We start from the raw sequence: 21,087 nt of genomic DNA on the forward strand, positions 1-21,087 counted from the left end.
AGAACTTCATTTCTTTGTATGGCTGAAGAATACTCCACTGATGTATGTTCCACATTTCCCATGTTCATTTGTCCAGTGACTGACGCATGGGTGTTTCATCGACAACGAACGCTAGCATCAGCATCTGCTTGAGTTCCTTTTTCCAATTCCGTTGGATGTAACCCTGGAGTGAAAACTGCTGGGTCATGTGGCAGAAGTACTGTTCCCTTTTAGAGACCTCAAACTACACTTCACAATGACTGTCCATTTATAGAACCACCAGCAATTTACGAAGGCTTGGCTCTCTCCATGGTCTTGACAGCGGGTTAGTTTTAAAGCAGTAGAGCTGCCTGACTGCTGGACTGTAACCTCTCCAACGTTTAACGTGTGTACTTTCTGTCTTTCCTCATGTTCGCTGCTGAGCATTTATGAGGCAGCACTGGTAGCAGCTGCTCTCAGTCTTTGGCAAGGCCTCTCTTCCATGTCCAAACTTCTGACCCATGGTGCTTGCCTGCAGCCCCCAGCTCTCTGGAACCAGCTCCGCAGGCTCTCGGCCACCTTCACTCCCTTAGGGATAATGTGTTTTCAAAGTTCAGCCCAGCAACACTTCCTGCCCATACACTCTCCTAGGGTAGCAGCAGGTGCCAAAGAGTCTCCTCTTCCTGGACACGGGTCTATGGGAAGAGGTGACGAAGCCTCTGCAGTGTTCCAAGACGTAGACCCTAGGAGGCTCTAGAGCGCTGGTTCTCAATCTGTGGCGTATCAGGTATTTCCATTATGATTCATAACAGCAGAAAAATTAGTTATGAAGTAGCAACAAAGTAATTCTATGTTTGGGGGTCACAACATGAGGAACTGCATTAAAAGTTCTTTTTATGTACAATTAAGTGGCGATGATGCTGTACAACAGGACTGTCATCCTCTCTAATTGTCACTGAGCTACTTTCTTGTTTTGTTTTGTTTTCCTTGAGACAGGGTTTCGCTGTGTAACAGCTCTGGCTGTCCTGCATGTTTTTCGTTTTCTTTCTTTCTTTTCAAATAACATTTATAATGTGTGGTGTACACACATGTGTGTTCTATTCTTTTTTAAAAATTTCATTTATTTTATTTATATGAGTACTCTATCTGTATATATACCTACATGCCAGAAGGAGAGGGTATCAGATTCCATTATAGAAGGCTGTGAGCCACCATATTGTTCCTGAGAATTGAATTCAGGACCTCTGTAAGAACAGCTAGTGCTCTTAACCGCCAAGCCATCTCTCCAGACCCCATGTGCTATTATTTTTGTTAAGTTCAAACTTTCCATATGGAAAGTTCACTGAATTCTGACATATGATTGTAACAAGTACATTCAATGCTCTAGGTGGCACACACTTAGGGCTTTACAGGGCTCCCCCATAACTCACACACACCACCCTAAGTGACTGTGGTCACCCCAGGAGAGCCTGCCTATCCTTGCCCCTCTAAATAAGTGCATTGTAAGGGCAAGGACGGTAGGGTAGGCTTCCCTCTCCATACATCACTGCAGGTATGTGGGGGACATCCATCGACTTTCTTGCGTCAGAAACAGCACATTATACTTTGCTGTTCTTTTTCTGCTAGAAGAGAATGGCACTAACTTGTCTATTCTGTGTCTTCTGAGAGCTGGGTTGCTTCCTGGCTTTGCTATTACAGATGCATGGCTATAAGTATTTTATCACTATCTTTGCTGGACAAAGGGCTTCACTTATTTCTCTTGGTTACACAGAGCAGAAATGCTGGGCCAGCAGAGGTTGTACCTCAGCTCTGTTAATGCCAGATGGCTTTCCAAGGCTACACCAACTCCTACTGGCCAAGCATGAGTCTGCAGTTGCTGCTCCTCCTCACTTGTACTTGGAAACAGGCCTCTAACAGTCATTTTGGTCTTCTGTGTAGGCATTCTTTACACTTTCTGAATACAGTCACTCCACAGGTTATACAGGCCACAATCACCCCATTTCACGCCTTGTTTTACCTTAAGATTAAAGCCATACTTTTGTCAAGGTCCATTTTTTCTTCTTACAAATATCCCTTGTGTTCCCTTCAGGTCTGCTAGACGTGAAATCTCTCAGCATTTCTGTCCACCTCCCAAACTCTTGGCTCACTTCCTTCATGACAAGGCTTTTCTGCTGGGATGGGAATTTGCAGGTACCAGACTCCCTCTTCTGGCAGGCTTCACACTGTCGTCCAACTATCACTCTGCAGACAGCAGTCCCTTCCTCTGGCAGCTTTTCACCTTGTGCTTGCTCTGTGTTCACCTGGGTCCTGGCTTCATCTCTGATGTGCTTAGCTGGCTGTCGGCTGGATATTTTACTCTGTGGGTTACTTTTGTTTACAGGATTTGAAAATGTCTGACCTTTTGAATACTGCCAACCTAGGCTCTTCCTTCTGTGGCACTGAAGTGCACTCACGGAGCAGGGTTTCTCTTAGAGGGTCACTGTTTCCAGCACCCTCCGTCATATCCTCTTTGTTTTTTGGGTTTTTTTTTTTGTTTTATTTTGTTTTTTGTTTTTTGAGACAGTATCTCTGGGCAGCCCTGGCTGTCCTGGAACAGGCTCTGTAGCCCAGGCTGGTCTCAAACTGACAGGGATCTGCATGGCCCTGCCTCCTGAGTGCTGGGATTAAAGGCATGTGCCACCATGGCTCTAGCTCTTTTCATGTTTTTGATCTCCATGATTTAGTCACAAGTGTACCCTAACTTCTAGTTCAAGGGTCAGCCAAGCTCAGAGGCTAAACTCCACTTACTGTTTTAGTGCTGGGAACCAAAGCCAGGTCCTCTGCAAGAGCAGTCAGTGCTTCTAACTGGGAAGCCATCTCTTCAGATTGCCTGCAGCTGCTGTAGTGTTGCGGAGGCAGAGCAGAGGGGCTGCAAAGCTCTCAGCCCCTGCACACTGTCCTCTTCCAATGGTCTGGTCTGCTGGTGAATATATCCACAGTGCCCTTAGATGTCAAGTGGTACATTTCATAGGAGCTATTGGGTCCTCTATAAAGGTGCTACAACACTGCTGAGAACTTCCCATTCTTTACTGGAATTTTCAAGTTTCCCTTTTACATTTGTTTGTTTCTTTTGTTTTTGTTTTTTGTTTGTTTTTAGAGGCAGGGTTTCTCTGTGTAGCTTTGCACCTTTGCTGGAACTCACTTGGTAGCCCAGGCTGGCCTCAAACTCACAGAGATCCGCCTGCCTCTGCCTCCCGAGTGCTGGGATTAAAGGTGTGCGCCACCACTGCCCGGCTCTCTTTTACATTTTGAAACATGTAAAACACAGCTGCTGTCTAGCAGTCTGGAAGTTTCTGTAAACGTAGTACTTCTGATATTTACTCTGTTCTTGTTCAGTGCCCCTGGCTTCCTTGTGACTGATTTGCCTTTGGGAAACAGTGTCTGTAGGGATAACTTGAGGCAGAGTAAGGGTTTCCTAAACTACAAGAGCTGTGCTCTTCTTGACACACAGGCCACCTGCATAGGCCACACTGCACGGATCTGGAGCAGGTCCCTCTGGACTCTCCACTCCGTACACACCTTGGTTTCTGTCCACTTACCACGGGAGCTACTGACTACAAATACTCTGGTTTTCTCCAGCTAGTGAATGTGCTCAGGGAGCAAGGGGCTTCTGTGCTCCACCTGCTTTTCCTAGGCCCCCACCTTCCCACTCCCACTTCTCCACCTTGGCTCGGTAAGTTATTTTGGTAGTGATTTTAAAAGCAGGGTTTCCAGGAGCTGGAGAGATGGTTCAGCGGTTAAGAGCACTGGCTGCTCTTCCAGAGGACCCGGGTTCAATTCCCAGCACCCACATGGCAGCTGTCTGTAACTCCATACACCTGTCTGTAACTCCAGCTCCAGGGATTCTGATACCCTCACACAGACACACATCTAGGCAAAACACCAATGCAGATAAAATAAAAAGAAATAAATCATTAAAAATAGAGCTTCCATATTTCATAAAGCATTTCCCACTGCTTTTGGTAGGTTTCAGTGACCAGAAAGCACTTCTCTCTTCTAAGCAGCTCACTACCGAGGACGCAGCCATCTCCAAAGGGGAAAGCCTGCAGGAAAAGCTCCTAAGGATGCCACGCTGCACCCACTGTGGGGCTTCGCAGCTCTCACTTCCAAGGCCACAGTCCTCTCACTTGTCTGCTTAGTGCTGGTGCCAACAGCACACTAAGTCTCTCTGGGCCCCACTGTCCTTTTCTTTTAAATGGGGACAGTAGTCAACCTGACTGTACGAATTACTTCAAAAGAGACCTGCACACGGTCCTGCTCAAGCACCGCCGTGCGGGCAAGCAGGCGCCTCAGGAGCACAGACAGCGCAGCACAGGGACAGATGGTGTGGTCTCTGCTTCAGTCTTCTTCCTAAACAACCACTCAAAACTAAGAACAACAGCAGCAGCAAAATGCCAGACCTGGTGGCACAGGCCTCGAACTCCAGCTACTCAGGAGGTTAGGGCAGGAGGATGGTAATGAAGGCCAGTCTGGGCAACTTAGACCTGACTTCAAAATAGAACTAAAAAAAAAAAAAACAACAGGGGGTGGGATGGGGTTGGGGATATAGCTCAGTGGTAGAGCACTTGTCTAACATGAGCAAGCTCCTAGATTCAGTCCCTATAAAAATAAATAAAAGAAGTAGTAAGAACCATCCTTAGCTCAATAACTATAATTGTAAATAAATTTGTAAAACAAAACCAAATTGTAGATAAAGCAAGGCCTACAGGTGGCTTTAGTCTGTGGATTATAGACGTCAACCTTGACCTAAGAGAACAGGTAGACAGAGCCCAGTGAGTGTTTTCTCTCTTTAACCTGCAGCAGGGTCTTCTGCATCCTAAAAGCAGCTGAGCACTGAGTTTAAGAACTAGATGTGGAACCAGACATGGTGTCCCACACCTTTGGTCCCATCATTCAGGAGGTAAAGGTGGGCAGATCTCTGAGTTCAAGGCCAGCCTGGTCTACAGAGTGAGTTCCAGGACAGCCAGGACTGCACAGAGAAGCCCTGTCTGGAAAGAATAAAAAGAACAAGAACTCTCTGTGGTTGTCTGCTAGCCTGGCCCAAGAGTGAACTGAGTCTGTCACACTGAGGAAAAGTGGACAGACCCTGACACAGACAGAAACAACCATGCATACTTACCTGGCCAAAGACTGATCCGCCAGTACTAGCTGCTTGACCAAACACAGAACCAGTATTACTAGACCCAAAACCTATAAGACAGAAAGCCGGAGGTTCAGTTTGGACAAAGCTTCTTAAATAGCAAAAGCCCAAACCCAAACCCAACCCAACCCTCCTAGTCTTCAAGTGTTTAGGGATGCTGCCGGGGGCAGAAAGTCATGACTGGTCTTACCCAGTGGTGCTCTTAGCCTGCATGCTACAATAATGACCTGCCAGAAAAGATGTGCCTATTGCTGGGCGGTGGTGGCGCACGCCTTTAATCCCAGCACTCCCAGCACTCGGGAGGCAGAGGCAGGTGGATCTCTGTGAGTTCGAGGCCAGCCTGGGCTACAGAGTGAGTTCCAGGACTGGCTCCAAAGCTACACAGAGAAACCCTGTCTGGAAACAACAACAACAACAAAGATGTACCTATTTATGCAACAGTCACATGAACGTTAGGGGAATAACTAACTACTTTTCTGCTTAGATTTGAGGCCCATTTCACATGAGGGCATTCATTCCTGGCACCATGGACAACCTGGTCAGAAGCCCAGGCTGAGGAGGTCATAGACATGAGGTGGGAAGTTATTACTTTTGTTCTGCCAAGCAGACAAGTCAGGTTTTCTTTCTAAACAGTTGTTCTTCTATCCATCGGCTAGGTTACTTTCAGTCTTGGTCAGAGCAGCTTTCTGCGACAGGCAGAGGCTAATGAAGAGAATCATAGCTATGATGAGACTAGGTAACTGCTCAGTGCTCCACCCTAAACTGGACTAAAGGGCCGAGAACACCGTGGAAGACGAGCAAGGAGTGTAGAGAATCCAAGAGCGGGACGACAGGAAGGATGCAGCCAGGATGGCTGCTGTGCTCACGGAGTCACAGCAGTGAGGACTACCTGCCTGCTAACAGTCCAGGATGGATGCGGAGAACACAGAAGGCCCTGCCCCCAGTTGAGGGGCTACTGGTAGTTAATGGCTCCTGGAGGGGGGGGGGCATCTTCCTTTAGAAGGGTAGCTATGGGTAAGTTGTCCGTGATCCGGTAAACAATCCCATCCCCATGCTCATGAAGCATCCTAACCAAAGTCAGTCATTAAAAAAAGGGAAGGAGTTAAAGGGAGCAGGAGGGGTGTACTGAGAAAAAGGCTCCAGAGGCAGCAGGAGCAGATAAGACGGGATGGGTCTGTGTGTGATTCTCATCAAAATGCATTATACGGGCTGAGAGATGGCTCAGAGGTTAAGAGCACTGGCTGTTCTTCCAGAGGTCCTGAGTTCAATTCCCAGCAACCACATGGTGGCTCACAACCATCTACAATGAGATCTGATGCCCTCTTCTGGCAGGTGGGGATACATGCAGACAGAACACTGTATACATAATAAATAAATAAACCTTTAAAAAAAAAACCTTATAAAGAATGCAGTATACACACGCCCATGGAAATGTCAATCCCCTCTGAGGAAATGGAGAAAACTCTATGTAAACACAGTTGTTAATTGGCATCCATATGGGATCAGTTCTAGCCCTCGAGGATACCCTCAGATACAGATACGGGAGGCTGCAGCAGTCTCTTTCATGACGTGCTGTGACTAATCTACCATGAGGACTCTTTTCTCACTGATATTCTTGCCAGGTACAACCACAAGAGAGGCAAGCGAGGCGGGCCTGTGACTAAGGAGGAGAGGAGAGGTGAGGAGTGGGGGGCCTCACACTCACTTCTGGAGCGGATTAGATGGGGGAGTATAGACAAATGTCAATTCCTCCACTAGGCCTGGAGGTGACAGGCCCAGGAGCTTTCCATCCAAGTACTGTTGAAAGAAAGACCCCTTTGGAGGCTCCAGACCTGGTGGGCTGCCGTGCTGAGGCTTGCCCAGACTTAGGCCTGCTGCCGTCCTGGGGCTAAGTCGTCATCACTCCACCATTCAGATGGGCCACTTGTTCAGCACAGCCTCAGGGCATTCGGGGCTCAGAGCTGTGCTCTTCTTTCCACTGTGTCTTATGGTTGTTTTTGTAAGAATTTAACGCTCATTGAAAGAGGGAAAACATTCCTTTAAACAAATTACAAGTTGTTTCAAATAAATTATTGCTGAAGAAATTAATTGGAAATTATTTGCAATCTTGCCTACCAAGAAATCATTGATCTTTTGTTTCCCCTGGAGTCTAACTGCTAAAGAATTATTTTTTTCCCCCTCGAACTCAGAGATCCTCCTGCCTCTGCCTCCTGAGTGCTGGGATTAAAATCATGCACCACCACCGCCCATCAAGAATTATCTTTCCTAAGAGAACCACCAGAAAGCCAGACCTGGAACAGATCTTCACATTACAATGTCTGCTGGCAACTTTAAAAGTAAAATCGGATGCTAAGACTGGATACAGCAGAGTGAAGCATCCAGTTTTCTCTCCAAAAGTAGTAAAATGTGTGTCTCTGTGTGTTTAATTGCTACTCAAGTGGCAGTGTGCCCACTTCACACAAGAGAGATGGTGTCAGGCTGCCTGAGCCTGGTAGTTTTAGGGCCTCTAAAGCGCCTTCCAAATGTAAAGTACTTGCTGTGGCCTTAAACAAAGGCGTACTCTTTTGACCTGTGCAATTGGCAGTCTTGTGGCCAGCCAAGTGGAGAGCTTGCTGAGGACCAAGAGCAGAGCAGCACTGAGCCACAGGGACAGCCAACCAGGACAAACCGAGTCCTGACCATGCACTGGGGCACTAAGTCTCTCCCTTATCTTGGCTATTAGTTTTTGTCTCTTTGCTCTTCTTTCGTTTACACTTTCTTATTTGCCTTTGTGTTTCTGAGACAGAATTTTATGTAACCTGCGCTGGCTCTGAATGTACTATGTAGGCAAGGATGACCTTGAACTCCCGATCCTGACCACACCACCTAGCTCCTCTCCTTTCATTACAAAAACGGTGGAGGCTTGTTACAAACGTTGTCAACAGCACAGAAGGGAAGGAAGTCCAAAGGGTCTTACCGGAGGCCTGACAAAAGCTGAACCCTGATGGTGCAGCTGTGGAGGTAGTGGCTGAGGTACCGCCAAACACAGAGCCTCCCTGCCCAAAGCCAGGGCTCTGACCAAAGGCAGGAGGGTTGTTTTGGCCAAACAACGTCCCTCCTGTGTTGGTGGAAGACTGTCCAAAAGAGAAGGAGCCAGGGCTGCTGGCACTCGAGGCAGCTCCGAAGACACTGGCACTGGTGGATGTGGGCGTAGAGGAGGCAGCCTGGCCAAAGACAGGCGCAGAGCTGAAGCCGGGCTGGCTGAAGGAGAAGCCACTCGCAGGGCTGCCTGCCGCCTGCCCGAAGGCGGGGGCCTGCCCAAAGGCCGTCTGTCCGAAGACGGCGGGGGCCGAAGCACCAAACGCGGGGCTGCCAAACGCCGAGCTGCTGGCCTGGGGTGTGGCCGCGGCCGTGCTGCTGGTGGCCACCTGTCCAAACACAGGGGTGCCAGAGGGCGCGGTGGCCGTGCTGCTGGGGGGCTGGCTGAACGCTGAGCTAGCGCTGGCAGCAGGGGGCTGTGTAAAGACCGAGGAGCCAGAAGTGGCGGTCCCAAACACGGCTGTCTCGGTGGCAGAAGCTGGGGCACCGCTGGAGGCGGTGCTGGAGGTGCTTGGGGTAGCCGATGCCTCGATGGCTCCTGAGCCTGCCCCTGGGAGGACAGCTGCACCAACAGCAGCCTGCCCCGGCCCTGCCAAGGTGGAAGCAGGAGACACGGCCTCCGTCTTGCTGTCAGGGCCCCCTGGGGCTATCGGAGGGGCCTCCGTGGATGCCACAAGACTGGCAGCAGATGCTGGTGGGCTGGGGCTGCTGTCTGCGGTTTGCACAAGAACAGGTTCTTTTTTGACAGGGTCAGAAGTTTGCAGAGAAGCCTGGGGAGGCTGGGTTGACTGTGGTTGTACTGGAAGGGAGGGTGCTGATGCCGAGACTTCACCATGGCCTGACTTCTCAGGCACAGCTGATGGTGTGGCCTCCTCTGTGCTCTTACCAGAGGACACAGGCAGGGGAGAAGCTGATGTTGAACTCAAGAGGCCACCAAACGATAAGGTGGGAAAAGACGATGTAAGGGAAGGGGCAACTGAGGTCAATGTTGGGGCAGCTGATGATGCTGCACTACTAGTCTGTGGGCTTCCAAATGAGAAACCAGTTTTGCTAGCCAGCAGAGATGGCCCGCCAAAGCTGGCGAGCCCAGAAGGTCCAGCACTGCTAAGGGGCAGACCGCCAAAGACGGGAGCCGAGGGAGTGCTGGTGCTCACACTCAGGGGTGAGGCCGGGGCGGCCGGCGCAGGGGCTCCAGAGGACGGCGGCTGCACAGTGGGTTCCACAGGCTTCCCTACCACCGGAGCGCTAGAAAAGCTAAACCCTGAGGGCTTGGCTGGCTGGACTCCCGCTAGGCTTGTGGATGAGGCCTTACTGACTGGCTTTGAAGAGTCCTCAGCTTGGCCAACACGAAGTCCTGAAAAGCTCCCTAGTGTCTCTCCAGCTAGGGAACTTGGGAACAGGAGCTCGCCCAGCTTGGACACTGGAGCGTCCACTTTGCTTGCGGCAGTGGACACAGGAATTCCAGAAGGAGCTGCAGGCCTGCTGTTGGCCGGAGCGGAGTCTCCCGGAGAAGCAGTTGTTACAGAAGTGCTGGGTGCCGATGTGGCGCCTGTGGGAGGGGAGCCTCCAGGAATGGTCTCACAGAAAGGTTTGCCTCCCTCGCCAAATGAGAACATCTCAGGCTGGTTTGACTCTTTCGCGGGGGGTGCTGCCCCTAGCAAGAAAAGAAACCAGGAAGAGGGTTAGATTTAGCAAAATATGATTGATCACATTTCCACTGACTGCATTTCTAAGGCAATTCTCTCCTCTCTTCACAGCCAGGAGAGCTGGTTCCAATGGCAGAGTTCCCTGGAAAGGACAGACTGACTGCCTGGGTCAGCTCTAGGTGGGAAGGAATGAAGAGCCTTTTCTGACCACTGCATCACAACACACATGACCTCTAGGAGACACAAAATAACAAATTATCCCCAGAGAAGTAGAAAAACACCTGTTTATGTATGCTCAACACTGTGTTGGGTAATGGCTTCCTCCAGCCCTGGGCATCTGCTAATCTATGGATAATTCCGATAGGCCATTTGGACCCAGACTGGAAGCTGCTGTTTAAAGGGCACAGAGTGTCCACACACAGATGATAATGACGTTATTTACTGGGGTTCTCTGAGTACAGAGTGTTATCATTGGCTATGTTGTTATCTACCACTGTACTGATTCGGAGTTGATACGGGATCACTATCACAGCTTATCCCTACTTTATTTCCTATGATCTGGACAACGGCTTTGTTCCCCAAGCTTTCATACTTCTGAGTTGATTTTTACTCTAGCAAGTGAGAGTGGACAGGACTGGGGAGAAGGCTGGGTGGGCAAAGTCACAATGTGAGGACCCAAGTCAGAACTCCCAATACCCACACAAAGCCAGAAACAGTAACGTGCATTCAATGTCCCTAAAACAAGAGAGATACTAGAGACAGGATGCTCCTTGGAACATGGGTCAGCTAGCATGTCAAACAAGGTGGAAGCCAGGACTCCCAAGCAGTTGCGATTATAAGCCTGTGTCGCCAGACCTAGCAAAGGTGACAGAAGACATTGGGTTAAATGAAAACTAGCTAACAAGAAAAACTCTGAAAAGGAAAATAACCCAACTGCAGTGGCCTTTATGGAGGTTCATATGTGACTCTAAACTCAACCATGCAGTTAACATTTCAGTTTCCCGATGATGCTCAGCCTGGCAGCAGCCCCATATCAGATTCTAGAGCAAACATCTGCTGCTGCTCTGCTTCTACAAAGTAAAGCCAGGGCCTCCTGTGTGCTGAGAAGATGCTTCTGGGCTCCTCCGAGTCCTCTGACCTGTCTCTAGTGTGTGTCCTCACTATCAGCCTGACTTCAGGAACTGTGACCAGGACCCACGCAGTGTCACAATGTCAACACACGTTCAGATACAACCTCTCCACTTAAGGAAACATGGGGACTGTACCTGGGGTGGCAGTGAGGCTAGAAGATGGTGTTGGTGTGTTTGTCCCAAAAGTAAAGGCAGTCCTGAGGAGTGGAAAAAGAGAAGTTAGAAAAGAACAAACCTATGACACAACATCACCCTTTTAATATTCCTCCTTATAAACCATTCACATAATCGGCCCTTGAAGGATTACATCCAGTGATAAAAAACATCGGAGTTCAAACCCGCATCTCAGAGGCAGTAAAGCCACTCCAGCACATCCAGAGAAGGAGCAGCTGCGGGAAGGCTCTGGCTGGGCTTTCCACAGAAGGCCTGTGAAGAGACTTATTTTAAGAAAAGTAAAGTTGCCCCAGTGAAAACATCTAAGAATGAGCATGGGAAGGCACTGGAGCAGACGCTTACTACTGAGCGAATGGGAAGTCTGGCAAGGCAGCAAAGGGACAACAAGGAGACTCTGGGCACTCACCCCAGGTCAAGAAGCATGTCAGGAGACCTGCTGTGCAAAGGATGCAGCAGGGGTGTAGAGGACAGACTGCAAACTGCGGCAAGAGCACACCTTTTCAACTGAGTAACTCTAAACCACGGGGCAGCAGGCCTATCAAATACAGTAAATAATGCCAAGATCCAGCTTTTCTCAACTACTGTTGCCATCCTCAAATGGACAAAGACCTTCTAAGGATATGCTACACATTTTTTTTTTAACATATTAAAAAGCAAAACTCCCTTTTTTTAATTGGCTGGCCTCAACCTTGGCAAAAAATTTTTTTCAAATAGATAGTCCATTGGTTCACTCACCCAAATCATCCCAGCTTTCTTTACAGACTGGAAGAGCACTCTCATTTCAGAGACATTAAGATTACTTATTGTATTTGTAAAGGATACAGCAATCCTTGGCCTTGACCCACTCTTGACAATCTGCTTCAATTATCCCTGGGAGGTATGGATGTATGATCTGTAACAATGGAAGCCACATACGGCTTCTCCTTCTGATTGATCCCAGTGCCCTTTTCTCACCCCGAGGAGCTGGAGGATAACCAGAACACTACTCAGAGGAAAGGGAGTGAAGCTGGCGGAGTCAGGTACAGAGGCAGACAGTCAAAGCAGGGGTTTCTCCAACAGAAATGACAACACAGCCTTTCAGCGGTAACAAGGCTGCTACCAGGTCTGGGTGGCAGTCACAGTCTGATTCCAGCAAAGTCAGGAAGGGCAAGCTTCAGCAACTTGCCTGGCTTTTACCATGTACCCAAAAAATGGACACTGCCAGTCTTCATTGAATAACAGATAAGGTTTAGAAAAGTCTTTTTTGCTTCATTAACCTGACTCAGATCTACACCATGGCTGCCACTGAACACGGTGGGAGGTGGAGGCAGGAGGTTCAGGAGCTGAAGGCCATCTTTAGCTACAACAACAAATTTGAGGCCAGCCTGAGCACTATGAGTCTCTCTGTTGAGCCCTCATTCTCTATCATCTACTTACAAATCAGAATTTCAGAATGGTTACTGTCTTTCACTGCATTCCATGTGCAGGTCAAGAGATCCAACTCAGGGCAGTTAGACCGTTCCACAGTCATGCTGACTAAACACTAAATGGTGTCAGAGTGAAAACACCAGATATACTGGCTGACCTACAGAAGTGGACAAACATTCTCCACCAGAAAAAAAAAAAAAAAAAAAAAAAAAAAGAGCAAATATGATAATAACCCAGAACCACAAAGGGAAAACAGATTCGCACTAAAACATTCAGCTACCGCCACTGTCTGTAGATGACAAGAGCTCAGCATGTACTTGTGGATGTGGCTGACAGTGACTTAGCACAAAACCTAAGTTCACCACTCACCCTGATGGAGCAAATGAGAAAGGCTTGCTGAGCTGCCCCACAGCAGATGGAGTCGAGGTCACAGCTGATTCTGTCTTGGCTATCCCTGGACCTGAAATGGACAAAATAAGGACATTCTCTAAGTCTGTCTGAAGGGCTGGTGTGGTCTGTAGTTCCCTACAGCTCAGACTGTGCTGTTGCTCAGAGCCTGCCTCCTGCTTGAGGTCTCCTAGTCTTGCTCTTGGGTTCTGTCGATGGTGGTGCCAAATCAAGGCACGCCACACTCTCCTTTCCAGAGAAGAAGTCATCTCCGTGCAGCCTAAATTAAGGATGCATTCCTCTAGACCAACTCACTGGCAAAATGCCTTTCATATACTGTAGCTTTTAACTCTCTGAAGTTAGTTACACTGCAGGGGGAAATCCCCAGACAAGAGGTTGACTGAAGTGAGCATTTCTGAGCAGTGCCTTCAGGGCTGCTGAGCTCTATTTATCTATCTATCCACGTCTGCCCTTTCCAGAGGTTGGGTGCTTTTTTTTTTTTTTTTTTAAATTCAGCAAATACCAGTTTTTTTTTTTTTTTCCCTAGCTACAGAGGTAACAGACACTTGTCGTATATGATCACTCTAGAAAATAGAAGTGTAGACATTAAGGGAAGTGGTCATCAGCCCCATGTTAAGCTCGACTCAATACTGAAATGCAATGTGGATTCTAGAAACATGCTCATTGCAGCCTTGTCTGTAATTGTGAAATAGAAGCCCCTGAATTGCCAGCGGAATGCTGCTAAAATGCTGAGACCATTAAAATGACTAAGGCGAATCTGCCAGGAAGAGAACAGGATGTTCACTGTGCCGGGCTGAAGGGTGGGGAAACAGAGAAGACACAGAAAACGTCTGTGCACGTTCAGACGATAAAGTGGGCCGGTGAGAGGGCCCAGTGCACGGGTAAAGGCACTTGCTGTAAAGACTCAGACCCACATGGTGGAAGGAGAGTGACTTCTGTAAGGTGTCCTCTGACACTAACATGAGCACCATGGTCTGCACGGCCCCTTCAAACAAAAACAAAACAAAAGAATGCACTAGCCTCAAAAGATACACATAAAATTCATAAGGTCACTTTTGAAAAAGACTCCCAAGGACACTTTCACTTTCTACATGTTATATTTTTACACTGATTTTTGTTGACATGTGACCATGTTGTGATCAGCAAAACAAAAAAGTATTTCTATTACTGATGAGTAGGAGAATTATTCAACAGATTTCAGAAATATACATACAAGGGGAAGGGGAGGGGGGAGGGAGAGGAAAGGGGAAGAAGAAGGAGGAGGAAGAGAGGAGAGGGAGGGAGGGAGGGAAGGAGGGAGAGAGAGAGAGAGCGCGCACAAGAGTGAGCTAGGTATGTTGGCTCATGCCTACAATCCTAGCAGTTGGGTAATGAGGCAGGAAGATTACTATAAGCTCAAGGACAAGGTTAACCTGAGCTATAATACAGTGGACTATATATAGTGAGTTATAGGTTTGCCTGAGCTACCATGTGGGACTCTTTCTCAAGTACAAGAACAGGTTTTACAAAGGCATGCAGGGTTTTCAGTCTAAAAGAGAGTTCTTCTCTGAGCCTTGATGGCCCTGCAAGTGTAGACAGCATTGGACAGTGAGGGGCTGAGTGCTGATGGAAGCCACGAGGCCTTAGGTCTCTTTGAGTCTTAACTTTAAGTGGAATAAAGGGGTCTGTGAAGAAGTCCTTTAGAGAACTAAGATAACGCTCTTCTGAAACTTTTTCACCAGAAAAATATTAGCCAGAAAGGGACAAATTTGTTTGAATCCTAAATGAATCAAGTCTTTGCTGAACCCACTGAACTTGTCCTGATCTCTATAATGTGGTTTTCTTGCGTGTGAGGGACACTCTGTGCTTCAGATCAGAGGGCTCTGCATGACAGAGAAAGGAAGCAGCTGGGTGACTGGTGGCCATTATGCGAAGTGGGCAGCTTCCATGTCACGTTCAGTCTCTAACCAAATCTGCTGGAGAATGGAAATGAAAATTAAAGCTCGACGCCCAGAGTGGTGATATGCAGAACTAGTCAGCACAGGCTGTTCAGATGGAAGCTGTGGGGCCCCCGAGGTGGCTAAGGACGAGATCAACAGCAGACACTGACAAAGGTGCCATGAAAACTAGGGGCTTCCAGGGATTGGACGTGGGGAGCCAATGATGCCCGGGTGAATGGGTGATGACTGACAGGGTCCTGGACATGTCAAGGACTAATGCCTCTGCTCCAAAGGGAAACACAGTTTACTCTCCTGGTCTAAGTGTGAACGTTGACAGTGGGCACAGAAAATGTCTACTGCAGCCTTTTCCAACACCCCTATTACAGCCTGAAGACTGCTCCCTACAGACACTGCTCCTACCAACAGCAGTCCACCCAACCCCAGCAATTCCTCCGAGCTGAGGCCTTCGGAAAACAGCATCTGTTCTTCTTTGCCTGCCTGCTGGCTCGGTGATCTGCGTGGAGAACTATCAGGAGCATCTTTCAGCTTCATCTCCTAAACCAGACATGCAGACTCACCTGCAGCTTTATCGCCAGAGGACAAGTGACAGGATACTGGTGTGGGTCCCGGCGGCTTGAAGGAATTGATCAGAGACCCCTGTACAGAACACAAGAGAAACTGTTATGCTAAACTGCTAACCATCACTGGAATAAATGAACATGTAAGATGGAAACGTGAAAACAAACTAAGCAAGCAAAAACACATGAATTCAGTTTAATTACTCAAAAAAAGGGGGAAAGGAAAAATAGTAAATGTTTTGAGTCAATCACCTATATCATCACACTGGAGACGCCTGTGTGGCTCAAAGGTGACTTCTCAGTGCCTAGGATGGTGTTTGGCACAAACATGGCACTTGAGTGCTTGGTAGAGGAATGAATGGGCAAATGAGGGAAACAGCCCAGCTCTGTTTAGTGAGCTTAAGCAGAACGAGCAGGAAAACACCTGGGCTCTGCCTGCTGTCCTCACCTGCCAAGGTGTAGGAGTTAACCACACATCTTCCGGAAGAAGAGAGGCAAGCTAAGGCACAGAAGGGGGCTGGGAACTCATCATGGCAGCTCTGAAGACACAATCTTAACTCTGGTTTCAAGTGCCATCTAAAGCTGTGTATGTCCAAGGCAGATATGAGAGACCAAGACTACAGGGAAAGCTCCAGCGAGCTCGTTTCCCTTCTAGCTCCTCCTAGTCACACCCCTCCATTTTTCTCTATCATTTTCTTTTGTTCTGTTTAACTAATAACAACCAGTCAGAAGTCAAAGCTAGACACAGCATCACTGAAAACTTGCCAACTCTGAAAAGCAGAGCTGCAGGAGGAAGACAAGCCAGACCCAACACTGACTCTCAACAGTGCGGCGGGAGCAGTAAAGACAGAGCCTGGGCAGCCTTGGGTCCCAGCTCTTCCGACCAGTTCCTGACTGGATGAGGCCACCTGGGTTACCTGACCTCGGCTGCCTCAAAAGGGACATATCTCAACACCTACTGTACAAGTCAGATTCATGAATGTTAAGTCAAAACAAACAAACATCTCCTGCAAACTAAAACACCCCATCCAAAAGCATTCTATCAATAGCATATGGTCTGTGGTGGCTAGAGCAGAGTGTCAACGGTACATGATGACAGTATCAGGTCTTGACTTATTACTCTGGTTAACCATGTCAATCAAGACTGGCATGGATTATGGAAAAGAAATAACAGCCTTTCTAAGAATCACATTCATTTAAACGAAGCCAAGTCGTAAAGCAGTCTTCAGCTGCAGAGACAGTAGACATGACTGACAAAGGACCCATCGGTAAGATACCTGCTTAGCCTGGCCGGCAGCCACCGGGGCTAACACTGCGTGAGGTGTTTTGGTTGTTGAGGGCGGCGGCGGCACTGAAGAACTGAAAGACACAAAGCATTTGCTCAGAGACAGGGCCAGGGACAAACATGCTCGTCCTCGAGCCAGTTAGTTCCCTGTTCAGTAGATGAGAACACTCGGCGGCGGCAGAAATAGATATCCGAGACCCCAGCCAAACTCACTAGACATTCTGTTGAAAAATTAATTAGTTTTTAAATGCAACCTGGGCTTTCAATCATATAAAATTCAAAATAATGACCTTGGTGGCATTTTCCATTCTACAATTCCATGACACAATTTGTGATCATTTCCAAATAGATGTTGTTCTTATTGAGACAATTGGCATCCTTCCTTCCTGCTTCCCTAGTTTTAGACCGTGTGGGGAAGTTCCGATTCTCTTTTTCAAGCCTGAAAAAAGAGGACCAGCCACACATACAACAAAGGTGCTACCAGAGACTGGATGTTCACAGAGCAGCTATGGGGGGCTCCACAGCACCACTACTCCACTTCGGTCTGCATCGGGGCTCCTCTATGACGTACTCCCAATTTCCAAGACACCTCTCACCAGCCCAGAGCTGTCCTCAGGGAACCACTCTTCACTCCCTAGCTAGTGAGAGCATATGAGGAGTCCACCTATCAGTGCAATCAGAGACAGACGTCCTTAGCATTTCGGGGAGCTTTAACTTCTTTGTCCTAGCCTAATGCTACTTAACTGGAATATATAGTAGCAATTGTAGCTGTGGGATTTGTTTTTTTAGAACACTTTTCAGACTTGAGGGAGGAGTATTAATAACTTTCCATCAAAAATTAATTTGATGCCAGGTGGTGGTGGTACACATCTTTAATCTCAGCACTTGTGAGGCAGAAGCAGGAGGATCTCCGAGTTCAAGGCCAGCCTGGTCTACCAAGCGAGTTCCAGTACACAGAGATACCCTGTCTGGATTAGACCGGAGAAGAAAAACAGACTCAGGGAAAGAAACCCCATGATGATTCTGCAAGAACAAAAGCAGCTGCGAAAGTGCCCCAGACGCTCACCCCACAGGTCCTCGGGTGCTGCGCTACCTCGGCTCTGCTCATCTCAGAGAAGGAATGTGCTGGCGAGACTGCTGGGACCCAAGATCCCAGGGTGGATTCAGTCAACTTGAAGACAGAAACCCACAAGGGAAATGAAACTCTTATGTAAAACTAGAAATGAAGATTAAAAATAGCAATTTCTCCAAATCCTGGAAAATATTTACATCTAAAATTTGGTGACAACACGAGGGTACGTTAAATCCCGATCGCTTAGTCGCATGCAGTACTGTTCTATTTACTGTGATTATGCCACATGTCTCCCGGGCACCCCAGATCCCCAAACGCAAAACGAGGAGGCACAGGACTAGCACACTGTGCCACGTGACACCGCGGTGGAGAAACGCTGCTTGGCACAAGCAGCCAATAAACCTATCAATAAACCAGCTCCAAGCAATCTCCACCACAACTCAAAGGGCGAACAGCAAAGGACAGCACACTCCCAAATGAACACACTCAAGGACTGTGCACAAACACAGGCCAAAGGAGGGAAGTCAACAGCTTGAAATGCCCATGAGAATATGTGGGAAACCCAGGTTCAGAATTACCCTATTTTGGGTAACTATATTCTGCTTTCCAGCAAGAGGAACCTGACACAGATCTACATACATCACCTGTATACTCTGTTCCCAAAAGAAACAACTGGGCTAAGAGTGGCTAAGAACACTTACACAGAACCTAGACTCAATTTCCAGCACACACGTGGCAGTTCACCATTGCCTGTAACTAATCCTAGGGAATACAATACCTTCTTCTGGCCTGTATGGCACCAGGCACACATATGATGTATACACATACATGAATGTAAAACACACACACACACACACACACACACCACACACGGAAGCAACTACCACAGCACTTGTGAGAAAACAGACAGTGAGAACCAGAGCCGTGAATGCTGTGAGACATTCCAGGGTTTTGCAGGCCCTTTCTGTGTGGTAAGTATTTTGCCCATTGCTGGGAAAGGTCAAAAATGACTCATTCTTTCACCTATTTCAACAGCTTAAATGGCCTAAACCATGAGACACATGTCTTCTATTAGAGAATTTTAATTATTAGTGTATCTTTTAATAAAAACTCATATATGACGGGGCAGAACCAAACTACATGCTAGTGAATTATGTAATGAATAATGAATTTTTTGGTATTCATTCAAAAGTGAGGCAAGAGCATAGCTTATCAAGAAAATAAGAAACAACAACAAGCCTAGAGGGAAAAAGAGAAACTAATAAAAATGTTACTTTATGTATTTATTGATTTTCTTCAGAGGCAAGGTTTCTGTGTAGTCCTGGCTGGCCTCAAACTCTGAGATTGGCCTGCCCACTCTCTGCCTCCCAAGGGCTGGGATTAAAAGCATGGACCGCTTCCCCCAGCGTATGTTACTTTTATTTAATACAGCTACTCTCAACCTACTGGTTGTGACCTTGCATGCTGAATGATGCTTTCACAGGGCTTGCCTAGGACCATTAGAAAACATTTACATTATGATTCACAACAGTAGCAAAACTAGTTATGAAGTAGCAATGAAAATAATTCTATGGTGGGGATCACACCATGAGGAACTGTATTAAAGGGTCACAGCATTAGGAAGGTGGAGAACCACTGATTTAATAGAGTCCAAACTTACTGAGGCTTTCCTGAAACCTGCCCATGGAGACACACCTAACAGGTACTGTCCTTTCTGCTGAGCCTCATATTCCTGAGACACAGGTAAGGTAGATCTCTGTGAGTGCAAGACCAGTTAGGGCCACAGTGAGACCCTGTCTCAAAAAACTAATTAAAAAAAATTAAGTAAGAAATCCATTTACAAGACAGCCAGCTGTTTATAAAAATGTCCCACAGGGTGTGGGACAGGTAGAAATCAAATATATAGATTTGATTGCTATATATGGACCGTAGGGAGAAACCGAGCACCGTGCTAAGTGTTGCACTGTTCTTTAGAGTGGATCACGTGAAGACAGACTATGCTGACGTAAACTGTATACACTATAGCCTAACCGAGTTATCAACAATAAGCCATCCTAAGAGACTAAACAGTGTATAAATACTCAAGTACAGAATGTCAGAGGCTATTAGGAGCTGCCACAAACAAGTCTTTTCTTCCGTGAATTTACACACTTCCACGAGTTGTCTTTTGATCTCCACATGTGCCCGGGCACATGTATGCACATGAACATAAACATAACTGAACACAATTTTAAAGCTAAAATGGAAATTATGTTTTAGGCACTGGGTACATAAGTTCAATAACTGTATCAGAGTCCAACTCCAATAGCCTAGCATTAGGAACACTAATTGCTCCAGCAGAGGACCTGGGTTCAGTTATGAGCACCCATGCAGGGTGGCTCACAAGACACCTGGAACTCCAGTTCCTGGGGGTTCTGACACTCTCTCTGGTCTCCACAGGCTCCTGCAGGCACACACACACACACAGAAAATAAAGAGCAGATTTTAAAATCTCCCGCCAGCACTTGTGGTTTTTTGTTGGAGAAGAGCAGAGCTAGAAACCCTGCCGCCGTCAGAGAGCAGGAGCAGGTGAGCTAAGAGGTGATCTGAGCACAGGCAAAGGAGAAAGGCGCTTCCATCCTTCGGCTAGTGGTCAGCATCTGAGAAGTACCAACCCACACTCTGCCCACAGGCCTCCTCCTAACAGCACTCTGCCTTCCAGTGGCTTCCTGACTTCTCTGTGATGGGCATCTGCTGTAATTCCCAACTTCAGAGTTCTCTGAGGAGCTCACAGCAACCACAAATACCAGCCTTGAGTCATTTCAAGACAACAAAGAGGGCAAATTTGGTTTCTTGGCCATTAGTCTGACCCTGAGATAATTATAAAGTTTTACAGCAGGCAGTGGTGGTAAATAGAACAACACGCAAACAACTGAAGTCCAGCAGACAGTGTGAGAAGGCCACTGAAAACGAAAATGGAACCTTGGGTAGGCAGGTCTGCTCCACAGTGGCACAGAGAACAAGAATGCAGTGTAAAAACACGGGGCCTGGGGTTGCCCCCCTTTCCACCGGCTATCCGTGAGCACCAGACACAGTGTCCTAAAGACACTGGTCCCTGATAATCCCCAATTCAAGTCGAAGGAATGTCCCCCAACATTTCCATAGGGAAGCTAATTGCTCTAGAAGGAATGTGGCTCCAAAATTGTGCAGTGAGTAGTGCATGAGTGGTGTACACAACACACACACACGCACACGGGATGGGGCTGGTTGGAAC

General features: G+C 47.6%; 1 protein-coding gene across 5 annotated transcripts in view; it reads right to left on the bottom strand.

Annotated features, from left to right (window-relative positions):
* Window positions 1-21,087, bottom strand: part of Nup214 (nucleoporin 214) — a 91,870-nt gene that overhangs the window by 20,130 nt on the left and 50,653 nt on the right. For all 5 annotated transcript variants that reach the window (XM_037204578.1, XM_028884668.2, XM_028884669.2 and 2 more), the window contains 6 exons: window positions 16,755-16,836; window positions 15,478-15,556; window positions 12,942-13,032; window positions 11,127-11,188; window positions 8,094-9,869; window positions 5,117-5,187 (listed from right to left, as the gene is read on the bottom strand). In XM_037204578.1, the coding sequence (XP_037060473.1) occupies window positions 5,117-5,187; window positions 8,094-9,869; window positions 11,127-11,188; window positions 12,942-13,032; window positions 15,478-15,556; window positions 16,755-16,836 (2,161 nt within the window). The remainder of the gene's footprint in view (window positions 1-5,116; window positions 5,188-8,093; window positions 9,870-11,126; window positions 11,189-12,941; window positions 13,033-15,477; window positions 15,557-16,754; window positions 16,837-21,087) is intronic.

The sequence above is a fragment of the Peromyscus leucopus genome, chromosome 4 (genome assembly GCF_004664715.2).
Source record: "Peromyscus leucopus breed LL Stock chromosome 4, UCI_PerLeu_2.1, whole genome shotgun sequence".
NCBI lineage: Eukaryota > Metazoa > Chordata > Mammalia > Rodentia > Cricetidae > Peromyscus > Peromyscus leucopus.